Here is a 14,508-nt window from a genome sequence, read left to right on the forward strand (position 1 = left end):
GCAACAGACATAACCTGAAAACCACGACAACCTGAGACGCCTAAAGACCTTACTAAGGTACAAAGCTTCCAGCGTTCCTAATATTCAGGATTTTCACAGCAGTCAACCGGATTACGGACTAGATCTTATCCGTTCAAGACCCCACATCTGGATTTTAAGTCTTTTAGAAACTCCTGCAAACCCTATGAGAGTTTCAAAAAGCTCCAACCACCAATTAGGGTATACAGTCTCAAAGACCAACGGACACTTGTCCATCTAAACGGACATTCCAGCAAACCTCAAGGAGGTATTCAGCTGCAACCTTTCTGAAGAGACATTGTATCCATCAGAAGTTTCTTGATACACACTGACTGTAAGATCGCCCCAGCCCGAAAAAGAAAAAATTCGGTGTCATCTTACAAAGAAAAAATCCTGTGTCATCTCACTTTTAAAAAGGATATCATCAGTATTACCTACTACAAACTCCACACTGAAACCGTCCTCAAAAAGATTTCTTCACATTACAATACCGCAAAACATTCAAGAGTTTTTCATTTTGCTCTCCTTTTTTATTCAACATAAGGGCTGAGCACTCTTAACCAATCATATGCTTTGTTTATGGTATTTGTAAGCCAACCAGAGAGCTTGATAATTCTGGACACTTCTTCTAAACGTGAGTACTCGTATATGCCCAGCCTAACTTTAACAGGATAAAATCACAAAGTCTGTCTTAAGTTATAAACACTCAATTCCCTCCAGAATAACGGAGCACTATACTAAGACCTTTGGGCACAAGATATTATATTGAAACACAAGACTTTCTCCAAAATACATTGCTCAAATTGAACGTTCATACCTGAAAATCCTGTATTTAGAGAAATTGTTTTTATTTCATTATATTGTGTATATTGTAAACGGTACACCAGTACTTATCAAACAATACTATTTTTATATGGTATTAGAGCTCTATACCAATGTTTTTTTATATATTTTTATTTTAAATAAATGTAAATTTTAATTTAAGATACATTATTCGCCTATTATATTTGCCTATTATATAATTCTTTGTTCTAAATTTTATTGTGTTATTCTTCACACATATAGCTCCCCTCACCCTGTTCAGTCTTTAACTTTAATTATGGGACACACACCAGTGTTTACAATGGCAACTATCTGTGTACTTTGCTGCCGTCACTGGTGTGGCGGCATGTTGGCTAATTCTTTTATTTCAATTTCTTCCCTTCCAGTTATAAAACTAGGAGCGTAGGTGGCTCTGTTACGGCTCTTGATATCTTATGGTTAGAGCCTTGTTTTTATGGCTATGTGTTCTATGACTAAGCTTTTGGTGAACGCATAGCCTGCTGTTGGATCAAAGACAGCATGGGAAACATGCTCCGGTCCGGGATGGATCCTGTAGGGGGCTGGCTTCCGTTTTCGCTTTAGTTTGGTTTCAAGCTCAAATGTTTTCCTCTCAGGGGCAGTTTTCTGCTTTCTAGGTTGTCTGAGGATCAGACAAAGGGAGAGACATCCTTACACTGCATAAGAGACCTCTCAGACCTGAGGTGATTGTTCCAGTTCTAATATTGAGCCTTCGGCCACACCACCCTGAATGCGCCTGATCTAGTCTGATCTCGGAAGCTAAGCAGGGCCGGTTAGTACTTGGATACAAGATCTGGATAATTTTTCCCTTGATTCTAGAGGGTCAATTTATGTCAACGGTGGATTAAGGGTTAAGTACCTTCCTGTGCCGTTCACGAGATTCGTCTCGGGTTTGCCTTTATGGACAACCACTTCCGTTCGTGGCCTTTGCTTTCGGTTTTGCCACAGTTCCGAGTTCTTACAGGGCATTGCAATGACGTCCTCTCTGACTAATATCTTAGTCCAGGAGTCATTCTTACAGCAAGCAAGATTTCCACGGCCGTGGTATTATTCCCGTGAGCTCACGGGTGGAGGGTGACTTTAGAAAGGTGTTCCTTTGTCTCAAGCACAAGGGTAGCTTTTTGGGAATCGTGACAGATTCCCCATCCATTAAGATTTTTCTGACTGAGGTCAGGAAATAAAGGTATATCATTTCTGGTCTGGGCCTTCAGCCCACTTCTCGGCCTTCAGTGGCTCAGTACATAGTGGTATTCGGGCTGATGGTGACGGACTGGACGTTAGCTGTACAGATAGCTCAGCATGCTATGGCACTGTGGCTGAGCTCTGAATACCCGAGGGTTGCAGGTTCAATCCCTGGTGAGGTCCACTCCACCTTTCATCCTTCAGAGGTTGATAACATGAACAGCGCCTTGTGGCTCTTAAATTTCTGTTTGTTCGTTCCACTTCAGACCTATGCAGTTGAGCATGCTCAGGCAATGGAACGGATTCCATGCCAGCTTATCTCCTCGTTTAACTCTGAAGCAGGAGAAAAGGGACTCTTTTCTATGGTGGTTGTCTCTGGATCACCTGTCCCGGGGTACGTGTTTCGCAGACTCCAGCGGAGTCTATTCTTCGATTTCCTACAACTGAGAGCGAGCTTCAAGTCTCTTCTATTCTAGCCTCAGTTGGCTTCGGCCCAGTTTCATTTTTATCTTTCTTTCGGGGATCCATGTCCTAGGGGTGGACACTTGGGAAGCGGATTTTCTGAGTAAACAGTCTTTCATCCAGGAGAGTGGGATCTCCATCCGGGAGTATCTCCTACCTGATTTTCAAATGGGGTCGGCAGGAGTTGGATATCATGGCATCTTGTCTGAGTGCCTAGTTTTTGGGATACGGGTCCAGGGGCCCCAGTCCGAGCTGATAACTGCCTTGGCAGTTCTTTGGTCTTCAGCCTAGGATCTCTTTTTTCCCTGTTGCGTTTTTTTGCCGGGGGTTTGTTTTGATCAAATAGGAGAAAGCATCGGTGCTTCTCCTCGCCTCTGCGTGGTCTCGCAGGCTTTGGTATGCTAATTTGCTGACCATGTCATCTCTGTAACCTTGAACTCATCCGTTGAGTAGGAATGTCTTCTCAGGGTCCGTTCTTCACCCTAATCTAGTTTCTCTGAAGCGGATTGCTTGGGGGTTGGATGCTTGATCTATGCAAGCGAGGTTTCTTTGATTCGGTCATAGATACCTTAATTCAGGCATGTAAGCCTGTTATTTGGAAGATTTACCATAAAATATGGCGTAATTTTCTTTCTTGGTGTGAATCCAGGGGTTACTCAAGGAGTAGGGTAAGGATTCCCAGAATTTTGTCCTTTCTCCAAGAAGAATTGGAGAAGGGGTTATCCGCTAGTTCCCTAAAGGGACAGTTTTCTGCTTTGTCTTTTTTGTTACACAAACGTCTGGCAGATGTTCCAGATGTACAATCCTTTTGTCAGGCTCTGACTAGAATAGGGTCTGTATTTGGACCTCTAACTCCTCCTTGGAGTTTAAATTTAGTTCTTAGAGTTCTTCAAGGGGTTCTGTTTGAACCTATGCATTCCTTAGATATTAAGTTGTTATCTTGGAAAGTTGTGTTTTTGGTTGCTATTTCTTCTGCTCGCAGAGTAGATGAGCTTTCGGCATTACAATGTGATTCTCCTCATCTTCTTTTCCATTCAGATAAGGTGGTGTTACGAACTAAACCTAGTTTTTTTCCTAAGGTTGTTTTCAATTAAGAATATTTATCAGGAAATTGTTGTTCCTTCCTTGTGTCCTAATCCTTCTTCTAAGAAGGAGCGGCTGTTACATAATTTGGACGTGGTCCGTGTCTTGAAGTTTTACTTACAGGCGACTAAGGAGTTTAGTCAATCGTCTTCCGTGTTTGTTGTGTTTTCTGGGAAGCGTAGGGGTCAGAAAGCTACGGCTACCTCTCTCTCATTTTGGCTGAAGAGTATCATCCGTTTTGCATATGAGACTGCTGGACGGCAGCCTCCTGAACAAATTACGGCTCATTCCACTAGGGCTGTGGCTTCCTCATGGGCATTCAAAAATGGTGCTTCTGTTGAACAGATTTGCAAAGCTGCAACTTGGTCTTCTCTTCACACTTTTTCCAAATTTGATACTTTTGCCTCGTCTGAGGCTGTTTTCGGGAGAACAGTTCTTCAAGCAGTGGTGCCTTCTGTTTAGGTTACCTGTCTTTTCCCTCCCATTTCATCCGTGTACTATAGCTTTGGTATTGTATCCCACAAGTAAGGATGAAATACGTGGACTCATCTTATCTTGTAAAAGAAAAGGAAATTTATTCTTACCTGATAAATTTGTTTCTTTTACGATACGATGAGTCCATGGCCTGCCCTGTTTTTCTAAGACAGGTCTTTAATTTTGTTAAACTTCAGTCACCTCTGCACCTTGGCTTTTCCTTTCTCTTCCTAACTTCGGTCGAATGACTGGAGTGGGAGGGAAGGGAGGAGCTATATATACAGCTCTGCTGTGGTGCTCTTTGCCTCCTCCTGCTGACCAGGAGGCGATATCCCACAAGTAAGGATGAAATCCGTGGACTCATTGTATTGTAAAAGAAACAAATTTATCAGGTAAGAATAAATTTCCTTTTCTGTCACGTCTCTATCAGTCTGTGTATTGTACACACCATTTGATCACAGTGCAGCTTACCTTCCTTTTGTTGTATGAGGTGTGAGGAATTCACAATAGAAATAAAACTGAACACATGGATCAAAGTTTTTTTTTATGTCATTAGCAATTTGTAAACTTTATATATCATTCATCAAGACTTGATCTGTAAACATAGCAAGATGGCCGCTCTACATTTGCAGTAAGAAGTTAATTAAATGTCTATGGAAATGATTAATGTCTGCTCCGTACTGTGGCTCCTCAGTAAAAAAAAAGCTAATTGAATCACTTTATGTGCAAAGAAAAGAGGAAATATTTATATATGTACATATAGAATTAACACTAATTTGGCAAATCTGACACAGCATGAAAACACATTTTACCCTTCATTCACCGAGCAGCTTCCTGCTCCAGGTTAAAAAGAGAAATATGCTCACATTTTGGCCTTTTATAAAAGATTAAGGTTTCTAATAAGAAAAAGGCACAGGGTAGTTAGGTTACTATCACCCTGACCACTCGCAATGTCTAAAGTCACTAGTGCGTATACTATAATTAGTGCTGTGAGGCCTCATACAACGAGGAAACGGCTGCAGCAGGCGGCGCATTGGCACCTCATTTACATGTCGGTTAGAATTTGGTCAGATTGGCATCCTGAGTACCACAAATCAGGCTACTGACAATTACACTACAGAAGAAGCCACCTGTGAGTTATGTGAGCCAGTAATGCCTAAATACTACAGAAGACACAAGAGGAAACCGTGGTGCGCTCTCCATGTCTCAGCCAAAAGAACTTCTCTCTCACCTCCTGTGTGTGCAAATATCTGGGTTACATGTGCAAGCTGAGCTCTAGATACAGAGAGCCAAAGTCATATTACTGCAGCAGCCATCTAGTGCGGGATGAGCTACATGGTATTCATGATGCTGTTGTTTTAACGCATGCCCCTACATCCCATTGTCTTGGTAAAGCATTTTGATGGCACGGGCAGGACTGGTGCCTCCATTGGGAGATACAGGCATCTTCTAAGTAAAGTGACCTTTGCGTGGTCTGCTGCAGCTAATGAGCTTTCCCCTTCACAGGTCCTCATCTCCTATACCCTCAAAGGCGTAATTGCCGTGGAAGTCATCAGAACTCATATCATTGGCAGAGCTGGAGTTGCTGATTCCGCGGAGGCTGACTGAGCTGAGCTTACTCTGTGGAGACACAATATGACAGATACAGTTAGATACGTATACAGTGTGTTTGGTTCTCACCTAGGGCCAGATGATCTAAAGCTCTCCACTCTTGCAAGATGATCTAAGATGTCTTATCAGTACACAGAATGGCACATTTTAATGAGGGAGCTGTTCTATATAGGGTTCTGGGTGTGAAGGACAGACAAATGTATTGCAAATATATTGCTCAATTAGAACCCCCAAAGATTTTGTGTGATTTCTCGCTATGCCTCTCCTGTTGAGCATAAACACATAAAAGACAGAGAGACAGTAGTGATCCTCAGGGCCTAGAGAAGATCGCTCTCCTGCTGAGCATAAACACATAAGACAGATAAGAAGATACAAGAAACTCTGTTTTTTTACAGTGGGGGTAGCATAAATTGTTAAAGTAAGGACTACCTCACCGACCTCCAACTGCTAAAAGCCACCATTAATCTTACTAGAGATTGACATGGACACAGCATTGCCCCAATCCTTGCTTGCAGGGAAAAGTACCCATTAAAAGATTAATTTTTTTCAGACACTATCTTCGCACATCCTCCAGTGATAGTGGCAAAGAGAATGACTGGGGATTATGGCTAAGGGAAGTGACACTTAACAATTCTGCTTGGGTGCTCTTTGCCTCTTCCTGCTGGCCAGGAGTTGAATTCCCACTAGTAATTGGAATGAAATCATGGACTCTCCATGCCATAGGAAAGGAATGTGCGTTTCATGTCCCTTTAACATGAAACAAAAAGATCTCTGTAAGAATTGCCTATTTGTCTTTATTATTCCTTTAACAGGGTTAAAAAGAATCTCCCCTCGCGCCTCTCTCTCTCACACACACAACCGACTCTCTCTCTCACACACACACACAACCGACTCTCTCTCTCACACACACACACACACAACCGACTCTCTCTCTCTCTCTCTCACACACACACAACCGACTCTCTCTCTCTCTCTCACACACACACACAACCGACTCTCTCTATCTCTCACACACACACAACCGACTCTCTCTCTCTCTCTCTCACACACACACACAACCGACTCTCTCTCTCACACACACACACAACCGACTCTCTCTCTCTCTCACACACACAACCGACTCTCTCTCACACACACACAACCGACTCTCTCTCTCTCACACACACACAACCGACTCTCTCTCTCTCACACACACAACCGACTCTCTCTCTCTCTCTCACACACAACCGACTCTCTCTCTCACACACAACCGACTCTCACTCTCTCTCTCACACACAACCGACTCTCACTCTCTCTCTCACACACAACCGACTCTCACTCTCTCTCTCTCACACACAACCGACTCTCTCTCTCTCTCTTACACACTCCCGACTCTCACACACACGCCCGCCTCTCTCTCTCACACACACGCCCGCCTCTCTCTCTCACACACACGCCCGACACTCTCTCTCACACACACGCCCGACACTCTCTCTCACACACACGCCCGACACTCTCTCTCACACACACGCCCGACTCTCTCTCTCACACACACACTCCCGACTCTCTCTCACACACACACTCCCGACTCTCTCTCACACACACACTCCCGACTCTCTCTCACACACACTCCCGACTCTCTCTCACACACACACTCCCGACTCTCTCTCACACACACACTCCCGACTCTCTCTCACACACACACTCCCGACTCTCTCTCACACACACACTCCCGACTCTCTCTCACACACACACTCCCGACTCTCTCTCACACACACACTCCCGACTCTCTCTCACACACACACTCCCGACTCTCTCTCACACACACACTCCCGACTCTCTCTCACACACACACTCCCGACTCTCTCTCACACACACACACTCCCGACTCTCTCTCACACACACACACTCCCGACTCTCTCTCTCACACACTACCGCCTCTCTCTCTCTCTCACACACTCCCGCCTCTCTCTCTCACACACTCCCGCCTCTCTCTCTCACACACTCCCGCCTCTCTCTCTCACACACTCCCGCCTCTCTCTCTCACACACTCCCGCCTCTCTCTCTCACACACTCCCGCCTCTCTCACACACACACACACTCCCCTCTCTCTCACACACACACACTCCCCTCTCTCTCACACACACACACTCCCCTCTCTCACACACACACACACACACACACACACACACTCCTCTCCCTCTCACACACACTCCTCTCCCTCTCACACACACTCCTCTCCCCTCTCACACACACTCCTCTCCCCTCTCACACACACTCCTCTCCCCTCTCACACACACTCCTCTCCCCTCTCACACACACTCCTCTCCCCTCTCACACACTCCTCTCCCCTCTCACACACACTCCTCTCCCCTCTCACACACACTCCTCTCCCCTCTCACACACACTCCTCTCGCCTCTCACACACACTCCTCCCGCCTCACACACACACTCCTCCCGCCTCTCACACACACCCCTCCCGCCTCTCACACACACCCCTCCCGCCTCTCACACACACCCCTCCCGCCTCTCACACACACTCCTCCCGCCTCTCACACACACTCCTCCCGCCTCTCACACACACTCCTCCCGCCTCTCACACACACTCCTCCCGCCTCTCACACACACTCCTCCCGCCTCTCACACACACTCCTCCCGCCTCTCACACACACTCCCGCCTCTCTCTCACACACACTCCCGCCTCTCTCTCACACACACTCCCGCCTCTCTCTCACACACACACCGCCTCTCTCTCACACACTCCCGCCTCTCTCTCACACACACTCCCGCCTCTCTCTCACACACACTCCCGCCTCTCTCTCACACACACTCCCGCCTCTCACACACACACACTCCCGCCTCTCACACACACTCCCGCCTCTCACACACACTCCCGCCTCTCACACACACTCCCGCCTCTCTCTCTCACACACTCAAGTTAAGCCAGAGAAAACCTCCAAGGAATCCCTAGAGCATGTATCAGAACGGCATGAGGAACTCTTGACCTTGAACCATACCTTGGAACTTTGGCGTTTTGTCGGGATCCCATCATATGCAACTCTGGAACCCCCCACTTGAAGGTTATCTTAGAGAACACTTCTGGATGGAGAGCCCACTCCCCGGGATGAAAGGTCTGTCTGCTCAGAAAATACGCTTCCCAGTTGTCCTCTCCTGGGATGTGGATGGCAGATAGGAGACAATTGTGGGCTTCCGCCCACTGAAGAATGCAAGTCACCTTCATGGCTAAGGAACTCAGAGGCCCTCCCTGGTGGTTGATGTAAGACACTGAGGTGATATTGTCCGATTGGAATCTTATAAACTGGACAAAAGACAGTTGAGGCCACGCTGATAGAGCATTAGGATAGCTCTCAACTCCAAGATGTTTATGGGGAGAGCGGACTCTTCCCGAGACCACAGGCCCTGAGCCTTTAGAGGGCCCCAAACAGCTCCCCAGCCTGATAGGCTGGCGTCCGTAGTCACAATTTCCCAAGAAGGTCTCAGAAAGCAAGTGCCCAGAGACAGATGTTCCTGTGACAGCCACCATAAGAGAGAGTCTCTTGTTAGAGGGTCCAGATTTATCCTCTGAGATAAATCCGAATGATCTCTGTTCCATTGACAGAGCATACAAAGCTGCAGCAGTCGAAGATGGAACCGTGCAAAAGGAATGATGTCCATGGATGCCACCATCAGACCAATCACCTCCATGAACTGCGTTACAGATGGACGGAAGGCAGACTGGAGAAAAAGGCAGGAAGCAAGAATCTTGTCTTTTATGACCTCAGTCAGAAAAATCTTCATAGATGGGGAATCTATTATAGTTCCCAGAAAACACACCTTGGTAGATGGAACATGAGAACTCTTTTTCCAAATTCACCTTCCACCCATGGGAATGAAGAAAAGACAACAGCATCTCTGTATGAGATTGGGCTAGTTGAAGACACCTGAACCAAGATGTTGTCTCGATAAGGAGCCACAGCAATTCCCTGGGATCTGATCACAGCCAATAGCGCCCCCAGAAACCGTGGCTAGACCAAATGAAAGCGCAACAAATTGGAAGTGCTTGTCCAGAAATGCAAACCTCAGATACTGATGGTGTTCCCTGTGAATGGGAACATGAAGGTATGCATCCTTAAGGTCTATGGTCATCATAAATTGATCTTCCTGTACCAAAGGAAAAATGGAACAAATAGTTTCCATCTTGAAGGACAGAACCTTGAGGAATTTGTTGAGACACGAGGTCTAGAATGGGCCAAAAAGTTCCCTCCTTTTTGGGAACCACAAATAGATTTGAATAGAATCCTAGACCCTGTTCTGCTAGAGGGACAGGAACAATAACTCCAAGAATATAAAAATAGGTCTTTTAAACAGTTTAAGAAGGCCTCCTTTATTTGGTTTGAGGACAGTCTTGACAGTAGAAATCTGCCCCTTGGAGGGCAAGACTTGAATCCCATCCTGTAACCCTGGGGTATTATGTCGACCGTCCAAGGGTCTGGGACATCTCATATCCAGGCTTGACAAAAAAAGAGAAAGCCTGCCCCCCCACCAGATCCACACTGGAATCGGGGGCGGAACCTTCATGCTGATTTAGAGTCAGCAGAAGGCTTCTTGGTTTGTTTTTCCTTGTTCCAGAGCTGGTTGAATTTCCAAGAAGATCTGGGTTGATCTGGTTTGGAAGAGGGGGACTTTGGTTCCTTAAAGTTACAAAAGGAACACAAATTAGAGGTCTGATGACCTCTAGGTCTATTTTTCTTGTCCTGAGGTAGGAAAGATCACTTTCCACCTGTAATCTCTGAAATTATCTCTGCTAGACCAGGTCCAAACAAAGTCTTTCCCTTGTAGGGTAAAGCCAAAAGCTTGGCCTTAGAAGAAACATCGGCAGCCCAAGATTTTAACCACAGAGCCCTGTAGGTTAGTACCGTGAAGCTAGACATTAGCTCCCAGGCGAATTATCTGCATATTGGCATCACAGATAAAAGTAATGGCCAATTTGAGAGATTTGATCCTATCCTGGATCTCCTCTACTGTAGTTCCCTGTGTAATGAGATCAGACAATGCATCACACCAATAAGATGCAGCTCCTGCAACCGTAGCAATACTTGCTAGTGGTTGCCACTGTAGTCCTTGATGAACATACATCTTTTTTATGTAAGCCTCTAGCTAGCTTCTTGTCCATTGGGTCCTTAAAAGAGCAACTATCCTCTATAGGAATGGTAGTTCTCTTAGCTAAAGTGGAAATAGCTCCTTCTACCTTAGGTACAGTGCACCATGAGTCACGAATCAGCAAGAGGAAACATCTTTTTAAAAACCGGGGAAGGGGAAAAAGGAACCACTGGCTTATCCCATTCCTGAGCTATAATCTCAGACATCTTCCTTGGACCAGATGGAGAAAATTCTATCCAGTTTAGAAGACTTAGTAGGGTTGGCAGCAACCGAAGGTTCAGAGTCGTCTAAAGTAGGACCTCATTCAATAGTAACCGGAGGTGTTCAAGCTTAAATCTAAAATTTACTTCTTCAGAATCTGAATTTTTTTCTGCTGAAGTGTCAGAGTCTTAGATCTCACCTTCAGAAGCTACTGAAATATTCTCCTCATCAGACAACTGATCAATAATGGCTAATGCAGTTCTAGAGTCAGAAGCCTTAGTATCAGGCACACGTTTAGATTTTCTCTTGTGCTTACCCAAGGAAGGAAAAGCTAATAAAGCTGCTGTTACTGCAGAGGAAACCTGAGCAGCAAAATCCCCAGGTAAATAAACACCCCCAGGTGGTTGAGAGGACACAAAAGGCACAGTATGAGAAACAACTAAGGCTTGGGAAGTTTGAGGAGAAAGCTGAGGCATGTCACGCACAGCATAATCCTGAGAGACAGCTCAGAAGGAAGAAATTTATCTTAAAGTTTTAGAAAAACAAGAGGAACAAAATTTCATTGGAAGAACAATCTGGGCCTCTAAGCATAATAAACATTTATCCATAGAAATGGAATGATTATATTCAGAGTCCATGCTAAGGTGTTAAAGTCCCACTATTAGAAATAAAATCAGCAAATAAGGGAAATAAAACTTTTAATTATCAAATGAAATAAAAAGCAAGGTAGAGAATTTAAACAGTAAATACGTTGGAGAATAAAAAAGAAACACCTCAGATTGCCTGAGGCTCCTACCAGCCAAGAGGAACACCCCACTAGCAAAGGGAAAAAACGGATCTCCTATCAGATATTTCTTCTCCTTTTAGACTAACCTGAAAGAAGATTACTTAGCTATATAGAGAAACTCCTAGAAGAGATTTCACATCTTAGCTCCCAGCACTGTAACTCTGACAGAAGAAGATCGCTATCAATCTCCACAGCTCCGCTCTGTAAAAAACGGAAGTACGGGTCACGTGAGTGGCCCCAATAAAAAACGGCGCAATACTTCAGATAGAAAAAAAGAGCGCAAAAACATAATTTATGTAAGAACTTACCTGATAAATTCATTTCTTTCATATTAGCAAGAGTCCATGAGCTAGTGACGTATGGGATATACATTCCTACCAGGAGGGGCAAAGTTTCCCAAACCTCAAAATGCCTACAAATACACCCCTCACCACACCCACAAATCAGTTTAACGCATAGCCAAGAAGTGGGGTGATAAGACAAAAAGTGCGAAAGCATAAAAAATAAGGAATTGGAATAATTGTGCTTTATACAAAAAATCATAACCACCACAAAAAAGGGTGGGCCTCATGGACTCTTGCTAATATGAAAGAAATGAATTTATCAGGTAAGTTCTTACATAAATTATGTTTTCTTTCATGTAATTAGCAAGAGTCCATGAGCTAGTGACGTATGGGATAATGACTACCCAAGATGTGGATCTTCCACGCAAGAGTCACTAGAGAGGGAGGGATAAAATAAAGACAGCCAATTCCGCTGAAAATAATCCACACCCAAAATAAAGTTTAAATCTTATAATGAAAAAAACTGAAATTATAAGCAGAAGAATCAAACTGAAACAGCTGCCTGAAGTACTTTTCTACCAAAAACTGCTTCAGAAGAAGAAAACACATCAAAATGGTAGAATTTAGTAAAAGTATGCAAAGAAGACCAAGTTGCTGCTTTGCAAATCTGATCAACCGAAGCTTCATTCCTAAACGCCCAGGAAGTAGAAACTGACCTAGTAGAATGAGCTGTAATCCTTTGAGGCGGAGTTTTACCCGACTCGACATAAGCATGATGAATTAAAGATTTCAACCAAGATGCCAAAGAAATGGCAGAGGCCTTCTGACCTTTCCTAGAACCGGAAAAGATAACAAATAGACTAGAAGTCTTTTGGAAATTCTTAGTAGCTTCAACATAATATTTCAAAGCTCTAACTACATCCAAAGAATGCAATGATTTCTCCTTAGAATTCTTAGGATTAGGACATAATGAAGGAACCACAATTTCTCTGCTAATGTTGTTAGAATTCACAACCTTAGGTAAAAATTTAAAAGAAGTTCGTAACACCGCCTTATCCTGATGAAAAATCAGAAAAGGAGACTCACAAGAAATAGCAGATAATTCAGAAACTCTTCTAGCAGAAGAGATGGCCAAAAGAAACAAAACTTTCCAAGAAAGTAATTTAATGTCCAATGAATGCATAGGTTCAAACGGAAGAGCTTGAAGAGCCCCCAGAACCAAATTCAAACTCCAAGGAGGAGAAATTGACTTAATAACAGGTTTTATACGAACCAAAGCTTGTACAAAACAATGAATATCAGGAAGATTAGCAATCTTTCTGTGAAAAAGAACAGAAAGAGCAGAGATTTGTCCTTTCAAGGAACTTGCAGACAAACCTTTATCCAAACCATCCTGAAGAAACTGTAAAATTCTCGGAATTCTAAAAGAATGCCAGGAAAAATGATGAGAAAGACACCAAGAAAACAGAATTTATGTTTACCTGATAAATTACTTTCTCCAACGGTGTGTCCGGTCCACGGCGTCATCCTTACTTGTGGGATATTCTCTTCCCCAACAGGAAATGGCAAAGAGCCCAGCAAAGCTGGTCACATGATCCCTCCTAGGCTCCGCCTACCCCAGTCATTCGACCGACGTTAAGGAGGAATATTTGCATAGGAGAAACCATATGATACCGTGGTGACTGTAGTTAAAGAAAATAAATTATCAGACCTGATTAAAAAACCAGGGCGGGGCCGTGGACCGGACACACCGTTGGAGAAAGTAATTTATCAGGTAAACATAAATTCTGTTTTCTCCAACATAGGTGTGTCCGGTCCACGGCGTCATCCTTACTTGTGGGAACCAATACCAAAGCTTTAGGACACGGATGAAGGGAGGGAGCAAATCAGGTCACCTAAATGGAAGGCACCACGGCTTGCAAAACCTTTCTCCCAAAAACAGCCTCAGAAGAAGCAAAAGTATCAAACTTGTAAAATTTGGTAAAAGTGTGCAGTGAAGACCAAGTCGCTGCCCTACATATCTGATCAACAGAAGCCTCGTTCTTGAAGGCCCATGTGGAAGCCACAGCCCTAGTGGAATGAGCTGTGATTCTTTCAGGAGGCTGCCGTCCGGCAGTCTCGTAAGCCAATCTGATGATGCTTTTAATCCAAAAAGAGAGAGAGGTAGAAGTTGCTTTTTGACCTCTCCTTTTACCAGAATAAACAACAAACAAGGAAGATGTTTGTCTAACATCCTTTGTAGCATCTAAATAGAATTTTAGAGCGCGAACAACATCCAAATTGTGCAACAAACGTTCCTTCTTCGAAACTGGTTTCGGACACAAAGAAGGCACGACTATCTCCTGGTTAATGTTTTTGTTAGAAACAACTTTTGGAAGAAAACCAGGTTTAGTACGTAAAACCACCTTATCTGCATGGAACACCAGA

The 14,508-nt window shown here is 44.2% G+C and overlaps 1 protein-coding gene across 1 annotated transcript in view; it reads right to left on the reverse strand.

Moving 5' to 3' along the window:
• Positions 1-4,586: 4,586 nt before the first annotated feature.
• Positions 4,587-14,508, reverse strand: part of SNX17 (sorting nexin 17) — a 182,998-nt gene continuing 173,076 nt past the window's right edge. The window contains exon 10 of the mRNA XM_053709394.1: positions 4,587-5,679. Within this exon, the coding sequence (XP_053565369.1) occupies positions 5,560-5,679 (120 nt within the window). The 3' untranslated portion in view covers positions 4,587-5,559. The remainder of the gene's footprint in view (positions 5,680-14,508) is intronic.

The sequence above is a fragment of the Bombina bombina genome, chromosome 4, assembly GCF_027579735.1.
Source record: "Bombina bombina isolate aBomBom1 chromosome 4, aBomBom1.pri, whole genome shotgun sequence".
NCBI lineage: Eukaryota > Metazoa > Chordata > Amphibia > Anura > Bombinatoridae > Bombina > Bombina bombina.